General features: G+C 48.3%; 1 protein-coding gene across 3 annotated transcripts in view; it reads left to right on the top strand.

The window, feature by feature from the left end:
• ELL (elongation factor for RNA polymerase II) overlaps positions 1-21,807 on the top strand; it is an 869,801-nt gene that overhangs the window by 607,346 nt on the left and 240,648 nt on the right. For all 3 annotated transcript variants that reach the window (XM_069649283.1, XM_069649285.1, XM_069649284.1), the window contains one exon: positions 6,273-6,444. In XM_069649283.1, coding sequence (XP_069505384.1) covers positions 6,273-6,444 — 172 coding nt within the window. The remainder of the gene's footprint in view (positions 1-6,272; positions 6,445-21,807) is intronic.

Genomic DNA, 21,807 nt, shown 5'->3' with positions numbered 1-21,807 from the left:
TACCTGGACGATTGGTTGATCAGGGCTGTCTCTTCGGAACAAGCTCAGATCCAGCTAAATCACGTGTGCCACTCCCTTCACAGACTGGGCTTCTCCCTCAATTTAAAGAAGTCACAAATGATACCATCGCAGAGACTCCAGTTCATAGGAGCGATCCTGGACACTTCCCTGGGAAAAGCCTCGCCACCAGAGGTGAGGGCTCAAGATATTCTACAGATGGTTGCCAAGTTCCAAGATGCCCAACGTCTCCCAGCCTTCGACTCTTTGAGGTTGCTAGGCCTCATGGCATCCTGCATTTTCCTAGTGCCAGAGGCTCGCCTGAGAATGAGATCCCTCCAGTGGGCACTGAGGACTCAGTGGTCACAATTCTCAGGGAGAATGACCGATCTTCTTCAGGTTCCCGACAGGGTGGCTCGAGACCTTCAGTGGTGGGCCTGTCAGGAGAACATTCTGAAAGGAGAACATTTTTGGCAACCCTGGCCGGAGATAACAGTAGTCACGGATGCCTCACTCACGGGGTGGGGAGCCCACGCCAACGACTTGACCATCAGCGGTCGTTGGTCTCCATCGGAGTCCAGACTACATATCAACCTGTTAGAGCTGAGAGCCATCAGACTTGCGCTGAAGGCGTTCCTGCCAGCTGTACAAGGGAAAAACGTCCTGATAATGACGGACAACACAGTGGCCATGCATTACCTCAACAAAAGAGGAGGCGTAGGATCACTACCCCTGTGCAGAGAGGCGATGCAGCTCTGGTTTTGGGCAATCCAAGAAGGAATCTCTCTATCGCAGTTCACCTAGCCGGAGAGAAGAAATTGACAGCGGACGCTCTGAGCAGGCAGAGCGCAGTCTCCCACGAGTGGGAACTAGCTCAGGAAGTCCTTCAAGAGATCTTCGCCCTTTGGGGAACCCCTCAGGTGGATCTGTTCGCCACCAGCGTCAACAGGAAATGCGATCTGTTCTGCTCAAGGGAATTTCCCCCGAGAGGAGCTCTGGGAGACCGTTCATAGTGGACTGGGAGTTTCCGCTTCTGTACGCGTTCCCACCGGTCCCTGTCATTCCTCAAATGATCAGGAGGTTGAGAAGATTCCGGAGAACCATGATCCTAATTGCTCCGGATTGGGCCAGGAGAACGTGGTACCCGGACCTTCTAGACCTGTCCATCTGCCCTCCAATTCGACTTGCACTCAGAGAGAACCTACTCTCACAGAAGGGAGGTCAGGTTCTCCATCCAGACATCAAAACCCTCAACCTTCACGTCTGGCTTCTGAAAGATTGAGGTACAAGGATTGGGACCTCCCTGATGATGTTATGGAGGTGTTGCTTTCGGCAAGGAGGCAAGCAACAAAGTCTTTATACCGCTGCCGTTGGAACAGATTTTGCAGCTGGTGTAGAGAACAGAATATCGACCCTTTTTCATGTGGTACACCAATGGTTTTGTCCTTCCTTCTATATTTGGCGAATTCAGGCCTTCAAGTTGGCACCATTAAGGGCTATCTCGCAGCGCTATCCATCTTTAAGCGCACTGCGGAAGAACCATCCTATTTCAAATTACCCTTGGTAATACAGTTTCTAAAGGGGTTAACCAATGTTTATCCCCCAAGACCATTCCAAGTTCCCCTATGGGATTTAAACTTAGTACTAACTTTCCTGATGGGCACACCTTTCAAACCACTCCATTCTTGTTCTTTAAGATTCCTTACCCTTAAAACTGTTTTATTAATAGCACTTACATCTGCTAGAAGGGTGAGCGAATTACAAGCTTTCTTGTAAACCCCCTCACACAATATTTCACAAAGACAAAGTTGTCCTGCAAGCGAAGCCTAATTTCCTCCCAACGGTGGTTTCTGAATTCCATATCACTCAGAAGATTACCCTACCATCTTTCTATCCTCCTCCTCACCCGGGGAAAGAGGAAGAGAGGTTACACAGGCTAGACCCTAGAAGGGCTTTAAGTTTTTACATCAGTAGACTAGCCAGGATAAGACAGGCAGACCAGCTGTTTGTAGGTTACGCAGGTCACAAGCTGGGGTTACCAATAACTAAGCAGACCATTTCCAGATGGATCATTCTAGCCATTCTGGAATGTTATAAACTGGCAGGGAAAGAGCCCCCTCAAAACCTTAGGGCTCATTCGACCAGAGGTATTGCATCTTCATCGGCCCTCAAAAGAGGTGTGCCGGTTAAAGACATCTGTGCGGCCGCTACATGGTCGTCTGTCCATACCTTTACACTTTTTTACAATTTGGATTCCTCCTCCAGTCAAGAGACTAGGTTTGGAAGGGCTGTACTGCATTCTGTTCATCAATAGAAGACAGCGTGAAGTCAGTACTTCCTCCTCCAACAGTAGAATACTGCTATGGGAGCCTATCTAAGATAAGGAATACGTCGGAGGACACAATCCCTTCGAAGAACAAGTTACTTCTTACCTTGTAACGTTCTTTTGACGGGTATGTTCCTCCGACGTATTCCTCATCGGCCCTCCCATCCATCCCCGCAGTTCTACTTCCCGTGTTGTTGCAGCCTACGCTCCTTCATGGTGATTAGTCTAGTCCAGAAAGTATTATTGTGGGCTACAAAACGGAACTGAGCAACGGACGCTGCGCGTGGCCTTTATAGGCAGGATGACGTCGACGTCGATACAGCGGCTGTCGAGGGACATCGACTCGGAGGACGTCGACGCGCAGCGCCCTCTAGAGAAAAATTTTTCCGAGGCCAGCAGAGCTGGAAGGAGATATCTAAGATGAGGAATACGTCGGAGGAACATCCCGTCGAAAGAACGTTACAAGGTAAGAAGTAACTTGTTCTTTTCCTCCAGATTCAGCAGCAGCGACTGGGAGAAATTGCCCATGTACTCGGGTAGCTCCTTGTCGGGGATTGGGCAAGCGCGGTTTTCCAGATCTTCCTGCTTGTACTCGAGGATCTCAGTTCTGTCCATGAAGGTCTGGATTGTGCGTTGCACTTCCACAGGTAAGTTGGGTGTTCCTGGGCTAGGTCTTCTGAGTCCCCCATTCTGTGTTCAATGTCACTGACTCTTTGCTCCGTTTGTTCCAGCTTTGCAGTAAGTTCTGACATGCAGGATCTAAACTCTGCTTTGATATTGGACATGAAGGCTTGGAGGTCCTCTTTGGTTGTGAGGGTCCCTCTCTCCTCTGGCGCTATTTGGGGTGTGAGTTTTGGCGGGTCTGCTTTCTTCCCTTTTTCCGCTGCCAGTAGCATAGTGGAAATGTCCGCCGATTTAGGAAGTTTCAGAGATTTAGCCATGGTTCCGGGGTGGGAGGCGACTCCTGGCGCGGCCGAAGCAAGGTCACAGACGTCGGCTGGTGGGTGAGATGTTGGATGATCCGTGAAGGGTTCCAAGGTGACAGCTGGGGGACCACACTGCCTTGCTTTGGTGGCAGCGGGGGAGAGGTGTGAGCATGAGTGCCTCTGGAAGTGGACTAGTAGGGCAAGCTCGTCGGGTCCTTTGTTATGGTGGAGAAGGCGGTAGCATGTGGGAAAGGGAGTAAGGGGGACTCCCAAGCTTATGAAAGCCGTTGGTGCTCTGTCCACCGATTGCTGGGACCTCCCGGGGTGTCAGCGAGGTAGTTGGGCCACTCCGATCTATTAATAATGGGGGATGGGCAGGGGCGCCCCAGGAAGCTGAAAAAGGAGTCCTTACCAGCCGGGGCTGGGGAGAACTGGGAGTCCAGGACTCCGAGGAAGGAGCAACTTAGGCTCGGGGGGGAGAGGGAGGCAGGTCCAGTGGGCCGTGACAGCCCAGTCCACGTCCTTCAGTGACGAAGACCCCTGGGGGGGATTTGGACAAGGTTGAATGGCTCCTGGAGAGGACTGGGGGGGGTTCTGGGCCAGGGAGGTAGCCGCCGTCGGCATGTGTTGGGCCCCTCGTTGTTCGCCTCATCACCCTTGGTGGTCGCGTGAGCACGCAGCCCTGGAAGGTGTGGATGGAAGGCACTTTGCTTTCAAATTATCATAGGGGTGGGAGCAGGGATAGTGGGGGCTGCCATAAAGCTGCAACATAGGCTGAGTGGGGCAGTGGTGCTTGGAATCGTCCTGCTTCTGGGTGAGTCGTAGGGGGTAGGACCCCAGGTGGCTTCCACCTTGCGTGTTTACTGTGGTGGTATGGGTGTTGAGCGCCGTCCGGGTCCACAGTAGAGCGGCGGTTGCAATCTGGGGCCCCCAGTGGCTCCCAGTGCGCCGGGGGTGGATCCGCAGGATTAGGGCGCCGCTGCCCACAGAGGCTTCCTTACCCAGACACCGGGACTGCTGCAGGATTTAGGTGGAATGTCTCCCCTTCCAGGAGCAGCGTAACTCTGTTGCGTCCTCCTTATTCAAGCCTCCCAGGGGGATGGCCCTGCGTCCCGCAGGCCACGGCCACGGAGGGCAATTGAGGAAGGCAGGCTCCGGGGACGTTGCTCCGGCGAGGCAGCAGACTACCACTGGTGTCCTCTGAGGGCCGCGGATCCAACTCCAGAGGAGCAGGAGATCCCCAGAGGGGGTGGCAGGTGGGTCGAGGGGCACCGGTGGGGCTGATGCTAGATGGTTTCGCTGGGCTGGGGGCAGCGCACAATTAGGGTATGAACCACGAGGGCCAAGTCCGGGTTGGGCTTCCATCCAGGTCCCAATCTGGGAACCGTCGGCGGTCAAGGTACTGCTTTTTGGGACATCGCCATCAGGCACCACGGGCGAGCCTGGAAGGACTCCAGCATGTAGGGGCAGTCCTGGGTCAGCCCGGGGAGCTAGCTGAGCCTAGGGACGGGGCCAATGCAGCACGCACACCATTTTGGGGCAGCCTGGTGGTCACTGTCAGCAGACGCCTCTGCTGCGTTTTCAGGGAACCCGTTTGCATTTTGGGCTCAGATTGCAGGCAACCTAGATCGACCGTTCAGGAGGTTGGGCCTTAGCAGGAACTGGTGTTTTTCAAGGAATGCTGCGGTTCACAAACGGAGGCCATTAGAGGAGCTTCCACATCGCTAGCTACATTTCCTCTCTTTGACATCACACCAGTAGACAATGATTTTAGTAAAACATGCAATATGGAATGTTACGACATGTGTAGGCATTGGCCACCAACCTGCAAACAAATATTGAGGGGAAGAAAAGCTTGGAGTGCAGGCAAGTCTACTTTTAGTAGAATTCTTGTGCGCAATCAAACTATTGTTTGTCTTTTTTTTTTTTTTAGATGCTCTTTACATTTCACCACCAAACTGTCAAATATATACAAATAAGTCTTATACATATGTTTTTTTTTTATAAACGGCTTGGTGATGGTCTATTGTCTATTTTCTTTTTTCTTTCTTTTTTATTGTCCAAACCTCCTTATATTTCTCTCTGGGTGCTGGATGTGGCTAGTTCTATAGCTGAAGATAAATGGGAAGAAATGTGTACGAGGAATATTACCACTTCTCGATATTACTAACCGGGAATTAATGTGAACTGGTGCTACAGCCGGTATCTGCCTCCCTTAACATTGCATAAGCTGAATCTGAGTCTGGACCCTCTCTGCTGGTGTGGATGTAGTCTTCAGGGTAGTTATTTCCACATGTCATGGTCCTGTAATCTATTCATTTTGGACATTTGTAAATGTGTATTGACCCCTTTAAAAGCGATTGCAGGTGTTGACTTGCCACTAGACCTGTTGATAGTCCTACTGGGAAGACCTGTAGAAGATGTTTGTCCTAAAACAAGACACAATGCCCAACTCGTTACCCCACTTCTATTGGCTGCTAGAATCTCTATTTCAAGGGGTTGGGGGAACCCAGGACCTGGTCACTGAAAAGATTACAGCCTGTATGAATGTTCAATTTCAATGATCAATTGCACAATTACTTAAAGGTTTGTCAAATATTGCCAACATTTTCTGTCTGACCTTTTGGCCTGCTCTACCCCAGGTTATACTTAGTTGTAATTCTATGCTGTGGGAGGATTGGAATGATGTGTTCACCTTTTGCTGGGAGGGGGAAGAAATGGGTCGGTAATCTGGTGGTGTTGGGTGGTATTGTATTCTACTGCTGAGCACTGCTGTCTCACCGCTAGTAATGCTTGACAATGTTACTTGGACTGCTACCATGTCAAAATAAAAGTTTAGAAATACATATCTTCTATAGACTGGTCTTTTATCCATTTGCCTACTTTTTCAGATGTATTCAATTGAAACTGTTTTTGCATTACGTATCATTTTTGCAATTTGTTTTGCTAAGGCGCATAATGTTATAATATTAAAATTTAAATATCTTGGACATAAATTGTCATTGCTATTTTTATTGTTTCAGGAAATATAAAGCAATCGCCTCTCAAGAGCAACGTCAAGGTTACAAAAATGACTTCAACGCCGAATATAATGAATACAGAGATTTGCACGCCAGAATAGAACTAATCACCCATCGATTTACACAGTTGGATTCTAAGCTAAAACAGCTGTCCCAGGGCACAGAAGAATACAAGGTACAAGTGGATTTGAAATCCTGTTTATGCATACTGCCACAATTTGGGAATCTGCCTTGCATAAATATTTGGCGTCTATTTAAGCACAACAATGGTTTCTGCATCAGATACTACTTATAACCTTCGGAATAGTCATGTTCACACTGATATGAATGTACATGGTTAACTTAATAATTTTTGAAAATGGAAATTCTGACATAAATTGTGCTAAACTATCACAGCTAAAACATTAACTTTAGAAATGTGATTTGGTGTTCAATATTTCATCTTTAGAAATTGGTGCTTTCATATATTTGACACAATTTAAGATTTCAGGATTGTCACTCGATTTATTTTTGTTCACGCTTTTATGTTGTGATGGACATTAGTCTTCTTCAAAAGCAATAAAAAATTGATAATGGTTTACTTTTTAAGACTATTTAAAGAGTTAACACTCTGAAAGCAAAAAGTAGGTATTCTGTCTCGAATAACCAGCGTGAGTCATTCTGTAAATAATGGAGCATGGTCAGCATGGAATAAACATTTCGGCCTGAGTGCAATTTCTTTGTAGTGCATGTGCAAGCATTATGTTTTCCTTCAAACTCACTAGTTGTAGCTTTGCTATATTGATCCAAGCAAACTCTTAGGGAGGAGCAATATAGACCAGAATAAAGATTACACAGATTAAAGGAATAGCCGCACAGAGTTCTGGTACAAAATATGCATTCCATTTAATTGCAAGTAAAGCTGTTAATGCACGTTACAGATACGCAATTGTGCTTGTCATGTGTCTTTGAGCGTTCTTAGGCCAACCGGGACATTGTGATCCAAAGTTTGTGAATCTATACCTCAGGGGTTACCTTGGGCCTTCTATAGGGTTAATTGGCTTCAGCCTTCCAAAGGCAATTATGGAATAAGGGATCTATGTGATCATTGCGAAAAAATAATTTGCGCAGCCCCTCTCCCATACTCCCATTACCTAATTACCCTAACCCACCCCCCAAATATTATTGTAGCAAAAGTAAAAAAAAAAAAGTTCAGAATTTTTGGATTTAGTATTTTTATAGGTGCAGTAAACGTGTGATAACATGGAATTGACAGGCCAGCTTCTGAATAGCTCAGCAAGATAAGATGCTAGCCCCTAAAGCTAAATGTAGGATCAGAAACTAGAGGGCCCTTCATAGGAAATATTCAGGTACCTCTCAGAAAGCAATCGGAGTGCAGGGAACTTAGTAATATGATGGACTCTGGATCTGACCCACTTCGGTTCTCACAAGGTGAGAGGTCAATGGCCTCTGATCCTTTACCTGATGCCCACCTGCAGGCCGATGGTGAAGAAGTGTATCTTCAAGCAAGAAACATGCTGTCAAATCAGTGGTAATGCAATACCATGCAGAACTTCTGCTGAAACTGATATACAATGCAGCTGTCTGGTTTGTTGAAAGTGCTGCCCCAGTTATTGCAACCATTATCCCCCAGAGGCAATTAAGGTAAGATAGTCTGGGGCGAGCCCCCTCAGACATTTATAGATCAGTCATGCCACTTTAAATTTTATCCTATCCTCCACCATAAGCCAGTGGATGGATTTCCGTAGCATGGAGTCATGGTCCCATTTCCTGAGGTGTCCAATCACTCTGACTGCAGCATTCTGTGCCTTCTGCAATCTGGTGACTTGTTTAGCTGCAAATCCTGCTAAACGTCTATTGCAGTAATCCTGGAGGGGGTTGGTCATTGCCCCCGTCACCACTGCATGATGCTCCATCGGCATGAAAGGGAGCACATTACTCAGTAAACTTAGTGCGTGAAATACGGCCTTTACTTTCGCCCTCACCTGTGCTTCGCTGCCAAGATTCTCGTGCCATATACAGCCCAAGTTTGTGTTTTTTTTGACATAGTGAAGTTGTTGCCCCAGAATCAACGGGGGTAATCTATCTCTCTACAGACATTTTACTCTTATGGCCCATCAGATTGGGCTGAGGGCCCTGTACCAAGACAGTGCCATTCAGATAGACAATAATGATGGTCTTGGAGGAGTGGAAGGAGGCCAAGAGGACCTCCCAGCGAGTGCCACCATTTATGGGAGAGAAAGAGATGGGAGAGGGAGTCCATACCATATGAGGGATCCATATGTCTTGAGAAGGAACGACGTAGGATGTCGGTTAGGGTCTGTCCGGCGGAAGGGCTGATGTGGGTATCAGCGATATGGGGGGGGGGAGTTAGGGTCGGAGACCAGGATATCCCTCTTGAACTTTTTCCTACCAGACTGTGAAAGAGATGGGATAGGAGATAGAGTAGCAGTTTGAGAACATGGTTGAGATTGAGAGCACCGTAGAGGGTGCGAGGAGGCAAGAAGGCACTGTGAGGCAGGAAAGAAGCACAACTTAACGCTGAGCACCACAGGAGGCAACAGAGTGGAGGGTTCACACTGAAGGAGGCAACAAACCAGCAACCACAGGGACCGCAGGAGCAGTGTGGACGGAAGACGGAGGCGGAGGGAGCGCACTGAAAAACACCCAGATTCGACTTTCCTAAAAAGAGCAAAAAGGGCCTAGTTTCAACACAAACAGCAAGAACACCCAGATTCAACAATATCTACCTGCATTTATCTAGTGTGACACACCAGACTCTGCCTGCGTCCAATGCAAGACTAGTTAGCTAAACAGTGGTAGAAAGCAAACGGTATGTGGGAAGATCTAGTGGTAGTTTCGCAAACTCTACTTCAATCGCTGCAGTGGTGATCCAAGGACAACCTGTTAAAGGGAAAACCTTCCAACACCAGCATTCAAAGCCACTCTTACAACAGATGCATCCCTGACAGAGTGGGGAGGTCACTTCATCCATCACACTGCACATGGGGTGTGGATACGGGCATTAACCAAGAAGCATATCCACCTTCTAGAACTGATAGCAGTCCTCAAGGCACTTCAAGCTTTCAGGACTCGGTATACAAGATATTCCTCTTCCTGACAGTACCACAAGCATGTTTAACATAAACAAACAATGGGGGGGATGAAGGGGTGCAGAGGAACACATTATCCAGAACTGTCCAGACTAGCCCAGAAAATTTGGCTGTGGGCACTAAAATACATGTTTTGAATGGATTGTGTCATCCTACGTATTCCTCATCTTTGATATTCGATATTCAGCTTCAGCTGCTTCGGGAATAAAAATGTTCGGCAGAGAGTGCTGTGCATCAATGGCGTTGACTCGATGTCCCTTGAGGGCCTCCATCCTGAGAATTTCGTTATCAAAGGCATATATAGCAACACGCAGCGCCCGTTGGCTTCAGTTCCGTTTTTCTGCTACAGCGTTAGCTTTGCGAAATACGGCGTACTTCTTCACTTATCGTGACTACTTTATTATTTCGAGATAGAAAATGTTGTCTTTGTCAACACTGACCACCCCCAAGAGGGGTTCAAAAAGTGGTGATTGAGGTTCTAAAATGTCTTTGAAAGATCCCCATTGAATCTGTTTGTGGTGCCTCAGGGCAGATCATAACACCACGTACTGCTCCAAGTGCCAGTGTATGACTGAAAAGACCTTGAAGGAACAGAAAGGGGAAGTTGAAGTTAGGTCGAAAATTTAAGTGCCCTACCCTGGCCAAGAAACCTTTGACGGACGAGTCGAGAGGCGGTGACTCGGAGGAAGAAGGCCAAGCGGTTGAAATCGAGGAGTGGCTCTCGCCACTCTTCTTTGTCCTCGAAGAAGTCTTAAGAGAAGGAATCATAGTTCACCTTCATCGACTTCGTCAAACGCTTCCCCTGAGAGGGTTTCTTTCCCACCTAAAAGATCCACTCTGGCAGAGTTGAAGGCTTTCAGAGCAGATGCTCAAACTATTAGACAAGCAGAAGCCTTCAAGTCAAAAAGAAGCCGGGAAAGAAAGTGATCGACCTAAATCCTGCGCGCCCTCAAGCCCAGGACAAAGACCTGATCCACATCGAAAGCCGTTGAGTCCTTGATCCGATATTGAAGGATCAGTGGAGCAGAAAGCACAGGTTGAGCTCGTCGACGGCATCGACACCTTTGATGCCGGCAGCGCCTTTAACGCCAGCCAAACCCTAGACTGCGACATCGATGCTGTAGGCATAGACGCCAGCTGTGCCATCATTGACAACTGCACCATCGTCACCGAGCGCCCCAGTAAAACCTATGGTGCCAATGAAGAAAGTTTTGACGACTCTTCCAGCGTCAAACCCATTATTTACAAAACCTCTCATTCCTGAGAAAACCTATGCCACTACTGAAAAAAGACTACTAAGTCTTTCTTCCATATATGAAGAGTATGAACCATCAGATGAGTCTCTATTTGGCCTCGAGTTTGGCACGCCAAATGTACCAGAATGTTTTATTGCAGAGGAGTCAAGGCTGAGAGACCGCTATGCCAACCTACAGATTGCAAGTATTTATTTTTTTTATTTTTTATTTGTATATTTGTTACACGCCCAAACCCTCAGGTGTCACGGCGAGGTTATAAGATAGCTTAGGAATTAGTCACAATCAAACATTACAGACAGTGCAATACATGACATAGTTTATAACATATTCACAAGAAAATATACAGTGGCCTAAGTATTCACAACAGTGTCCGATGGAGGGGTCCTATATAAGTGTGCTAATATTGGTTGAATAGCCAGGTTTTTAGCTGTTTCTTAAAGAGCTTGAAGGAGGATGCTTTTTTGATGGTGATGGGTAGGGTGTTCCAGTGTTTGGTGAAGCTGCTGCCCCCTGCTCTAGTGGTTTTGAATCGAGGGGGGTCCAGGAGGAGTTTGTCGTTGGATCTCAGTAATCTTGTGTTAGTTTTAGGATGCAGAGTGTTATTGAGGTAGGTAGGTCCTTTTTTAGTAATGCATTTGTGGGTGATGCATAGTGTTTTGAAAATGATGCGGGCTTTGATGGGGAGCCAGTGGGCATCTTTCCTGGTCTTGGAAATATGGTCTGATTTTTTTATGCCTAGTGCTGCCCTCAGGACTTTGTTTTGCAGAAGTTGCATTTTGGCTAGGTTGGTGTTGGAGGTGCCCAGCAGCAAGACATTGCAGTAGTCCAATTTCGATAGGACCAGTGCTCTGGCCAGGGTGAGGCAGTTTGCTGGGGTCAGGAATTGTCGGCTGAGTGCGATTAATTTGGAAGTGTAGGCCGTGGAGGAGGAAAGTGCATTGATCTGTTTGGTCATGGATAGGCTAGCATCGAGGTACACGCCCAGTGTTTTTACTTGTTTTGACACTGGGATATTGGTGCCGTCGATGTTGATAGTTGAATATTCTGGCTGAAGGGTTGCTAATTTGGCTGGAGCTCCTACGATGAGGACTTCCGTCTTCTCATCGTTAAGACATAGACTGTTCAAAGCCATCCAGTTTTGTATGATGACGTAAATTTTATTGATAGCTAACGTGTCCTGGTCGTAGTTGCCTGTAAGAGGTATAAGGATCTGGGTGTCATCGGCAAAATTAGTGTAAATGATACCCATATCGTCGAGTGCTGAGAACAGGAGTTTGGTATATGCGTTATACAGCGTGGGAGAAAGGCAAGAGCCTTGGGGCACTCCTATGGGGACTGGGATGGGGTTGGCTGCTTCTTTGCCTATGGACACTCTGGAGGTGCGGTCAGTTAAGAACGATTTCACCCAAGCAGTGGCTGCCCCAGAGAAATTGAATTCATGGGCAAGTGAGTTACAGAGCTTGTCGTGGTCCACCAGGTCGAACGCTGCTGAGAGGTCCAGCAATAGGAGAATGCAAAGTTTCCCTGAGTCTCTAATGGCATCCATCTGGATTTTGAGGTCCAAGAGTGCTGTTTCAGTGCTGTGGTTGGGCCTGAAGCCTGATTGTCTGGAGCCGAGGAGCTGGTTAGATTCTAAATGGGTTTGAATTTGGTTGTAGGCTAGTTTGTCGATGATTTTGAGTAAGAATGGGACCGTGGTTATGGGGCGATAGTTAGTTGGAATGGTGGGGTCTAGATTTGGTTTTTTTAGAATTGGTGTAACCAGGCTTCTTTGATGCAAGTCGGCACTGTATTGGAGTTGAATGAGGCATTGACAAATTTGGTGATGAGGGGGGTCAGGGTGGGAGCAAAGGCTTTGACTAGTTTGGCTGGGACAGTATCTCCTTTGCAGTTGGAGGCTTTTAGTTTGGAGATAGTATCGAGTACGAGATTGTGGGTGACTGGCATGAATTGGAATGGGGGGTTGGAGTTGTCACTGGAAAGGGCGCAGGGGTTGGGGAGGGGTTTTTTTTTTGTAGCTAGGAGTAATTTTTTGGAATTGATTTTGTTTTGTAAAGTAGTGATTTTGGAGGCAAGAGCATCTTGGATGGTGGTACACCATTCTTTGCTTGTGTTTGTGGATGTGACGGTAGGGAGTGGATTTTCAAGTTCTCTAAGGATAGAGAAGAGCTCTTTGGAATCGGAACCTGCATTACTAATGCGGGCATTATAGGCGTTAGCTTTGTGCGAGATGATAGCTGATTTGTAGAGAGTATTAGCATCTTTGAATGCTTTGGCTGAGTCCGGGGAGGGCTGTTTATTATGGGCATGCTCAAGGGAGCGTTTTTTCCTTCTAAGGGCGATTAGTTCCTCATTGAACCAGAAGTTGGATTTTTTGTTGAGGCGCCTTAATTTGGAGGTTACAGGTGCTATGGTGTTAATCGCTGTGGAGAGGCATTTATGGTAGTACTCAGCGAGAGTAGTTGGGTCATTGCTGAGGGTTGAGTGGGTATCTAGCAATTTGTTCAAGGTGGGGTCGAAGTTCTGAGCTGTGAGCTTTTTGGAGTTTCTACTTTCGATGATTTCCATAGGTATGTTCTTGGGTGTGCAAGGGTCGTCACTAGTGATAGTAAATTCTATACAGGAGTGGTCTGTCCAATTCAGTGCGGTAATCGGGCCTAAGGTGATTTTGGTGTTGAGGGTGAGGATCCAATCAAGGGTTCTGCCCTTGGTATGGGTGGGGACATTGACATGTTGGCGGAAGTTCATGTCATTTAGTGCCATGATGAGGGCGGTTGCTTTGGTGTCTTGGTTGTCATTAAAACCTAGGTTCAGGTCACCAATAATGATACATTTCGTTTTGGGTTTGAGGAGGGGCGCCAGTATTAGTGGGATGTCTGTTTCTGGGTGGCTGTTTGAGCTAGGGGCTCTATAGATGACCACTATGTTAATTGTGGTGTTTACATTCAATGAGAGTTTGGCGAGTAGTAGTTCGTACCCTGAGATTATTTCAATGGAACTTGATCTGAGTTTGATGGTGTTTTTTGTAATGATGGCCACGCCACCTCCTGGAGTGGTGGTTCTATCAGATCTGAGAATGGTGTAGTCTGGTGGAATAGCTAATGCTAGCAGAGGGCCTGATGCTTGGTGTAGCCAAGTTTCTGTGATTACTAACATGTCAAGGTCAAGATCGGTGATGAGGTCATGAATATCAATGGCGTGGGCTCCAAGGGAGCGGGCATTGATGAGAGCATTTTTGAGACTAATGGGAGGGTTGGGCTCCTTGGTGGGAGTATTTATGGTTGGTGGGCCACATAGTGGGGTAGTTTTAGCTACTCTAGGCTGGGTGTGTATGTCGTTTGTTGTGTAGGCCGTGGGTTTGGGTGATCTGGGAGGCTGGGTCATGGTAGTAGGGTTGCAGTGTGGTGGCCTTGTGCGAGCTCTTAAACGGGGTATTCTCTCGTCTCCTAGGATAGGGTGTGTTTTACATTTTTTACCATTGCTTGAGGGGTTGAGGTGTGCAAGTGGATCATCGGTGATGATCGAGGTGGGGTGGTGTAGTAGGGTGGAGTTTGGGAGATCAGAGGCTGGGGAGCATGCAGATGCGTCCTACAGACCACTCATGTCTAAGGTAGTGGACTACAAGGGATGGAGTAGGCTTCTATTGCTATTTAAAGCAAAATGATCTAACAGACATCTTAGATGAGGGTCCTCAGTCAGATCCTATATTACTGTTTCACATCACTTTGCAGAAAAGGGTAGCAACGAGTTGGGAAATGCCGGAAACCAATCCGCCTGTAAATAAAAACTTGACCAAGAAGTACCGCCCTTCCAGTAGTGACCCCGACTATCCACTCCAGCGAGTCTGGTGGTGAAGGCAGCTATTGCAACATCTGAGCAAGTGGCTTACTCTACCATCCCTCCAGATATTTGGATGGGTAGCTTTCTCCTCCGGACGTTAATCCTTTTGGGCCTAGCCGCCCTTTGACTGTCAGCTGTGTTAGGACTCCTGTCCTCCCCACCCGAATGCCTCAAGGTCTTTTTTGCTGCACCAGAAACAAATAAATTAAAGTAAAGCTAGGGACGACAAAAGAGTAGATGGATGGGCAAGGAAGGTATTGTTTGCAGGGAGTATGGCACTCAAATCTGTCAACTCCACATGTGACCTTGCAAAATGTATGCTCATTCTGTGGGACTGCATTTCCATGGCGGCAGAGCACATTTCCGAAGGGGACGAAAGAGACTGGTCCTTAGCCATAGTTAGAGACGGCAAAGAAGCCATGTCTGGATTCTGCTAATGGCATCAACAGAGCTATTGCTACTAGCACCGTTATGCCCAGATTTGCGTGGTTGTGGAATTCGGGTTTTGTGCCGCATGTGCAATCCAGACTTCTCAACATGCCCTTTGACGGGTCTCACCTTTTTGGCAACAAGGCTGACAAAAGTCTTGAGGAGTTAGACCTCAAAGGCGGCAGCCAAATCTTTAGGCACCTCTCTTGGGCAAACCTCAGCCTTTTCGACCTAGTGGACAACCTTGGAGGGATAGATCTTTCCATTACCACTCCTCCGTTGGAAGGGCGAGAGGAATGGCCAGTCAAAGCGGCCAAAGATGATTTCCTCGTGGTGTACGAGGAAGGGTGCAAAGCCAGCTTAAACAGGGGCATCTTTACCATCTGCCACTGCATCTGCCGTCTCAAAACCTCTCTGCGGTCTTCAGTCACAATTCACCAGTAGGAGGCAGACTGTCTCGGCATCTAGAAGAATGGCGAGACATTACTTTGGATGCTTGGGCTTTGGAAACTGTAGCCACAAATACTGCCTTCCTTTTATACAGAGACCTTTATACAGAGACCTCAGAACAATCCACTGGGGAACCACTCTTTGAGGATTCCAGATCCGCTCCTTGTGCAGGAGATTTTAACCCTGCTAGAGAAAGGCACTATAAAACCAGTGCCTGTAGGGAGGGCCGCTCTTGCTCTGTGCACCCTGCAAGGGCAACTCCTTTCCAAGGATAGGCCCTGACGGGAGGAACCTCTTAGGTTCTCACACCAGCACGGGTAACAAGGCTAATCCAGCTACCGGCCGTCAGGCCAAGGGGTCTCTAGATCCTTCCGGAAACACTGCTGAAGGACTGCAAGGTTCTTTTTCAGAGTGTGCACCTGAGGGGCTACGCCCTTGTACTGGCAACATGTCAGAGGGGGCACCTGAACGCAGCACTGCAGCGATGCTGCAGAGGGCGACATGCCTACCAGGCCTCGGCCTGAGGTGCAGGGTAGATCTCATGCTCCATCACCAAGAGTCCTGGAGGAGGCTGGGCCCAGTGAGCCAAGCACCACGACTTTGGCATGCAGCTCAACGAGATGGGTGCTGTGCCAAGAAAGATGGCTGCTCGTCAGATACCGCTCTGAGGAACGGAACAGGTGGGAGAACGAGTTACAAGGTGGGACTGGTGTCAACCAGGTACGTGGCCTACAGTTTATCCACCAGCATCACAGGGCAGGTTTACTCCGCAACCAGCTAGACAGAGTATGCACCGGCCTCAGCAGCTCCCACTACCCCTTCAACATCACCTGCCACCCCACTGGCCTGCGAGGACAGGTTCTTTGAAAATTTCCTCACGCTGATGAGATCTCCTCAGATGGGTTCCATCCTTGGGGATGTGATCATGGACGTGCTTCCTCCGGGCCCCTCCGCCTGTCCCTATAATCATTCCTCCTATGGCTCCAGCGCCACAGGCCCTGGTGCAGCCCCTGCTTCCCACGCTGGCCCCTTCGATTCCAGCTCTCATGCCTCCCACAGTTCAGGTGGTTCCGTACCAGCCTCCGCTACAGCCTCTGGCTCTGGTTTCCTCACCTCAGCCCTCGGCGGCCAGCACTCCTCCACCTGCCCCGGACTAGCCCGACACCCTGGTGGACACAGACTAGGAAATGAACCCCGACACACCGTCGGCCAAGGCCTTCCACAAATGGCTTGCTGGATGTTTTAGGCCTGCCAATGTGCCTCCCTGTGGCAAACATCAGATTCGAACTGGGCTTAAAATCTATGGAAGCCCAGGTCGGGTGGAAATTGGTCTCCCTTTTACGGCTGATTTTATCGACCCAAGAAGGATCATTATACCCAGATATTAGAACCCACCTTGAGGAAAATAAATCAAAAATGTTAAAGAACCTCGACTCTCAAGTAAAAGAATGGCTAGACAAAAGGGACATTGATATTGATACAATAATTGAGAATCCTGTAAAAGCAAAAAAACAATGGGACAAGATGGATTGGGTAAATACTATTGATGACATACGATCTGTAAAAAATCCAAATCGACTCCAAAAAGAGGATACAGAATTAGGACATCTTAATAAACATCTGATAAAGTTTCCGGACTGGAGGATCAAAAAAAATTCCTAAAATTGAGACTGAATGTAGCACATAATGGGGAAGTCCTTACAGAAAGAGGGCATGGGGACCGGGCAATCCAATTATGTAAGATCTGTATAAATCCAGAAAAACAAACTACTAAACATCTACTATTGGATTGTGAAGGAACCTGGCCTGCAAGACGTATCTGGTTTGGTAAATTCGGGATTGATTCCCCCCACTGCATAGCAGAAAGGTTCTGGGACTGGATGATCTCAATCTTCGGTCTCGAACAGCCTCCCGGCCACTCTGAAACTTGAGCAGAACCATCTCAGGTTGCAGAAGAACCTCAAGATCTTACTCTTTGCTTCTGCCTTCGCCCCCCTCTCTCCTGCAGATCGGTTCTCTCGGCATTGTATACCTGGCCTACCCTCTGTCTTCCGGTCCTAGGTACCTGCTCACCCTGCCACCCCTTGCACTGGGGTCTGTGTCTGTACTACAGTTCCACCCCCCCTTTTCTTCCTGCACTCAGACATACCTGGTCTGCTGCCTTAAACACAGCACTTGCTTGCTGCTACCACTGTTTTTCGCCTTTATTTTTTAATTATTATTTATCAGCTTTTGCTTTGCTCTGCACTTTCCACTTCTCTCCCTCCCATGAACTGTTCCCCTCTCCCTCACCCATGCACTTGCGTGTTCCCAATGTCAATGGGGCTAGTAAAATCGTTATTTTGTTCCCCCTGTTCCTCTCCCTTGCCTTGTCGCGCTCAAACACTTGTGTACGAGTGCAGTATAAAGCAAATATCAATGTCATCTTGAATTTTTGAAGAGGGAGGGAGAGGTTGAGGATGGAGAGGTCCAGCACAACTCTCAGGCCAGCCTGGTGGTTCTTTTGTAAGGCTAAAATCCTGGAATAGAAGCCCAATCCTTGCTGGGAGGCTGGAACTTACACTGCCTGGCTCTCGATGAGCGACTGAATATCCACCAACAGAGTTGCTGTCCCAATTTGTGGGAGTCGAGAGGAGGCGGAGGGAGGAGAGGGAGGGCTCGGTAAGCAGTACCACGTGGTTACATAGAGAGTATCCACGGGTCTGCCAACTTCTGACGCCAAAACTGTGCGCGAAGGGCAAGCTTGGCCCGCACCAGAGACATGTGGACATGTTCCAACTCCCTAGAACCTGCAAAAAGGGGAAAAGACAAAAGTAATCAGTATGAGAGATCTCTCCAACGTAGCAATCATTTAAAACTCTGAAGGACCATAGTATCTTAATTTGTTTAATAATATAAAGACTCGTTCTTTTAAAAAGACTTGCTCCGTCAAAGAATTACTGTGTGTTCATTCCAGGTTTTGGCAATGTCACCATCTGAATGCGCCCCTGTTGAAAGCAGGATGGAGAGCTCCACAATTACAAAACACAGGTGAGAAGGGTGTTTAGCACTAGAGTTAGAGGGGAGTAAAATTCTAGGTATTGATACACATTTCATCTAGCAGTCCCCCCCCCATTTTACAGCATTTATAGTATCTCCATTGTCTGTCTTAACAGAACAAGAATCCTAAAGGCTTCAAGGTAACCGGTCTAGGGTTGAAGGGATATTACGCTCCCGAGGAATTCAGGTAAGCGTTACAATTGGCCTGAGAGCCCTGGACCGTTAAGGTACACATTAAGGAAGCCATGAGAACTTCCCAGCGTGTGCCACCATTAATGGGAGAGGAGGAGATGGAACAGAGCACAGAGATCATAGTGAGGAAGAGTGAGGGTCTGTCTGGAAGAAGCGTTGGAATAGGTGTCAGCAATAGGAAGACCAGGGTTGGAGGCCAAGAGATCCTTTTTGAACTTCTTCCTGCCAGACTAAGTGAGAAGGGAAGGATAGTCAATTGAGAAGCAGTTGGAAAAGATACAAGAAACAGAAAGCGCCATGGGGTGGAAATGAGGGAAAAGCAGTGGGTCTAAGGCAGGTAGATGTGGAACAAGAGTGGTGAGGTCCGTGGGCTGGCAAGTTACAGAGAAGCAACAGTTTACAAGGAAAGTACAGAGAAATTAGCAAAAACCGCAAAATGTGACTTTCATGCAAAAACAGCATAATTTGACTTTCAAGCAAAAACTGCAAAATCTGACTTTCTAATTAGGGATTCAGATGTTAGCAAAGGATTTTAAGAAGCACTGCAAATCAGAATGACATGGGAGAAACAAGCAGAAAGAACAGTGATTGTCAAAGGTGGTAGGAGTGAGTCAAGAAGTAGGGAACTAACCCATAGTTCAGGAGGTTACAATGTGAAGGCAGTCCGGATTTCTTAGTGGAGTTAGGTGGCAGCATCATTGTAGTTAAGGTGCTAGGGGGCAGGGAGGACCCCAAATCAAATAGTGTCCTGGAAGCGGACAGGGAGCCGAACAGGGGCCTTAGGAGTGGGCCTTTGAGCAGGGGGGTGGCTAAAAATTTCCGGTCCTGGGTTGGTGGCTTTCTGTGCAAGCTGGCCAATGGAAAGTGCAGGAGGCACCCAAATGCAGCAACAGAAGTTCAAAAAGAAGCTACATCAAACTGTGAGGCGCTGCAGCACACAAAGCAATTTAGCGTATTTTGCGCTGAGGAAAGCAAATTGCTGAGGTGATTAAAAGCAATGTTTTTTTCTTTTTCAAATGTATGAATTTTTTTCTTCAAAAAGTGGCAGAGCTGCTGTATTTAAAGATGATTAGCAGAGTCCCCAAAGTACCTTGGTGTATGGCAGAGTGCCCAGGAAATAACTCCAAGAGTGAAGATGTAGGCAGAATAGGAGCGCTGGACCTTGCGCTTCAATGATGACAAAAGGACAAAAAGATGGTTACGCCAGCACTCATAGATGAGACATTGTGCAAGGGAGACTGAATGTGCTCCCTGGATCTGAAGGAGGCTTATCTACACGTCTCAGTCTGGTAACCGCTTCGCTCCTTTCCGCGATTTCGGGTCATGGGCAGCCATTTCCATTACAAGGTGCTACCCTTTAGCCCTCAATTCAATTCAGCCCTCAGGGTATTTATCAGACTCATGAATGCAGTGATGGCCCTTCCTCAGGACCCAGGGCCACCAATTCTACCCGTACCTGAACGACTGGCTCATTGGGGCGAGATCTCCAGAGGAGGTTCATCACATTTCCTCTGCCCTTATGATTATACTCCATGAGCTGAGATTTTTGCTCAACCCCAGGAAGTCTCAGCAGCAGCCTACGCAGAAACTGACCTTCCTGGGCTTCATCTGGGACACAAGCTCCAAGAGAGTGTTCCCCTCGGAGGACAAGATCACGGCCATCAAGAGGGCCACTACTAACTTCCTCACCCGAGAATTTACAACGGCATGTGGTACCCACATCTATTGGGTATCATGGCTGCGGTCCTACTGGCCGTACCCCACACGAGACTCAAGATGAAGAGATTACAGCTGCACTTTGCAGCCTCATGGAATCCGGAGAGGGGTTCCAAAGCGCAGCTTGTCAACTTTCTCTCCACTTGGACCTGACATGGTGGTCCAGGGACTGCATCCTGCGGATGGGTAAGCCCTTCTGGCATCCGGCCCTGCAGGTCACCATCACTATGGACTCCTCTCTAGAGGGCTGCGGGTGCACTCTGTACAGCTGCAGCCTAAATGGAGTCTGGACACAGCAGGAGTCTCATATTAACTGGCTGGAGCTGAAGGCCATCTGGCTAGCTCTCAAAGCTTTCCTTACGCTCATTGGGGGCAAGGTCGTACTTATCCAGACTGACAACTCCACCAGCATGTACTATGTCAACAAGTTGGGTGGGTACCAGGTTTCCTCCACTGTGCAGCATAGCGGTCAGCATTCGGGAATGGGCCCTGGAGGACATCATCTACCCCACGGCTGTCCACCTGCTGGGGGAGTCCAACTTGGAGGCGGACAGGCTCAGCAGACTGGGAGCGGACAATTTCGAGTGATAATTGAACAATCCGGTGCTGCTGGAGATCCTCAGCAGATGGGGGCATCCTCAAGTGGATCTTTTTGCCTCCTGGGACAACAGGAAGTGCCAGCAGTTCGCGTCCCTGGCCAATTCATTCCAGATACAGTGGGATGTCATGACAGCGTATGCCTTCCCTCCCACACCCCTGGTCCACAGGGTGATCTGCAAGATAAAGGAATATTGTCACCTCAGGATCATTCTGATAGCTCTGGGGTGACGGGCGAGACCGTGGATCTAGGAGCTTCTCGGCCAGGTCTCCCATTCACCTTCCGATGGGCCCAGCAGGGGGGCAGGGTCATCCACCCCACCCCACAGAAATGAGCACTCACAGCGTGGTTCCTGAGTTGGTCACGCTGAAGCACATGAGCCTATCGCAGGCTAACCTAGAAATCATTCAGGGCGCTAGGAGCAAGGCTACCAAGAGCGAGTACAAGAGTAAATGGACTAGGTTCTGTCACTGGGCAGACTCTAAGAAGATCGACCCCCCCCCCTTACGTCCACACTGGATGAGCACACTGGAGGATGTGCTCTCCTTCTCTGCACACCTTGCTCACTCAGGCGCGTGCAGGTGGACACATGCCCCACTATTTGGCAGCCATAGGGGCCTACAGAAATTCAGAGGAGCCAGTCTTCTTTTCCAACCCGATAGTTGAGAGACATTTGGCAGGCCTCTGCAGGCTCTACCCGCCCCTTCCAACAAAAAAGAAAACACATCCATGTGCAACTTCAATGTAGTACTGGGCGCCTTGGCGCACAAGCCCTTAGAGCCAGTGGCATCCGCGGACATCAGGCTGGTCACAATCAAGACAGCTCTGTTAGTGGGCCTCACTTTTGCTCGCAGAGTCAGTCTGATCCAGGGTCTGGTGGCATCGGAACCCTATGACTTTTCACA

The sequence above is a fragment of the Ambystoma mexicanum genome, chromosome 1p (genome assembly GCF_040938575.1).
Source record: "Ambystoma mexicanum isolate Mex_15411 chromosome 1p, UKY_AmexF1_1, whole genome shotgun sequence".
NCBI lineage: Eukaryota > Metazoa > Chordata > Amphibia > Caudata > Ambystomatidae > Ambystoma > Ambystoma mexicanum.
This window is presented reverse-complemented; position numbering and strand designations above follow the sequence as displayed.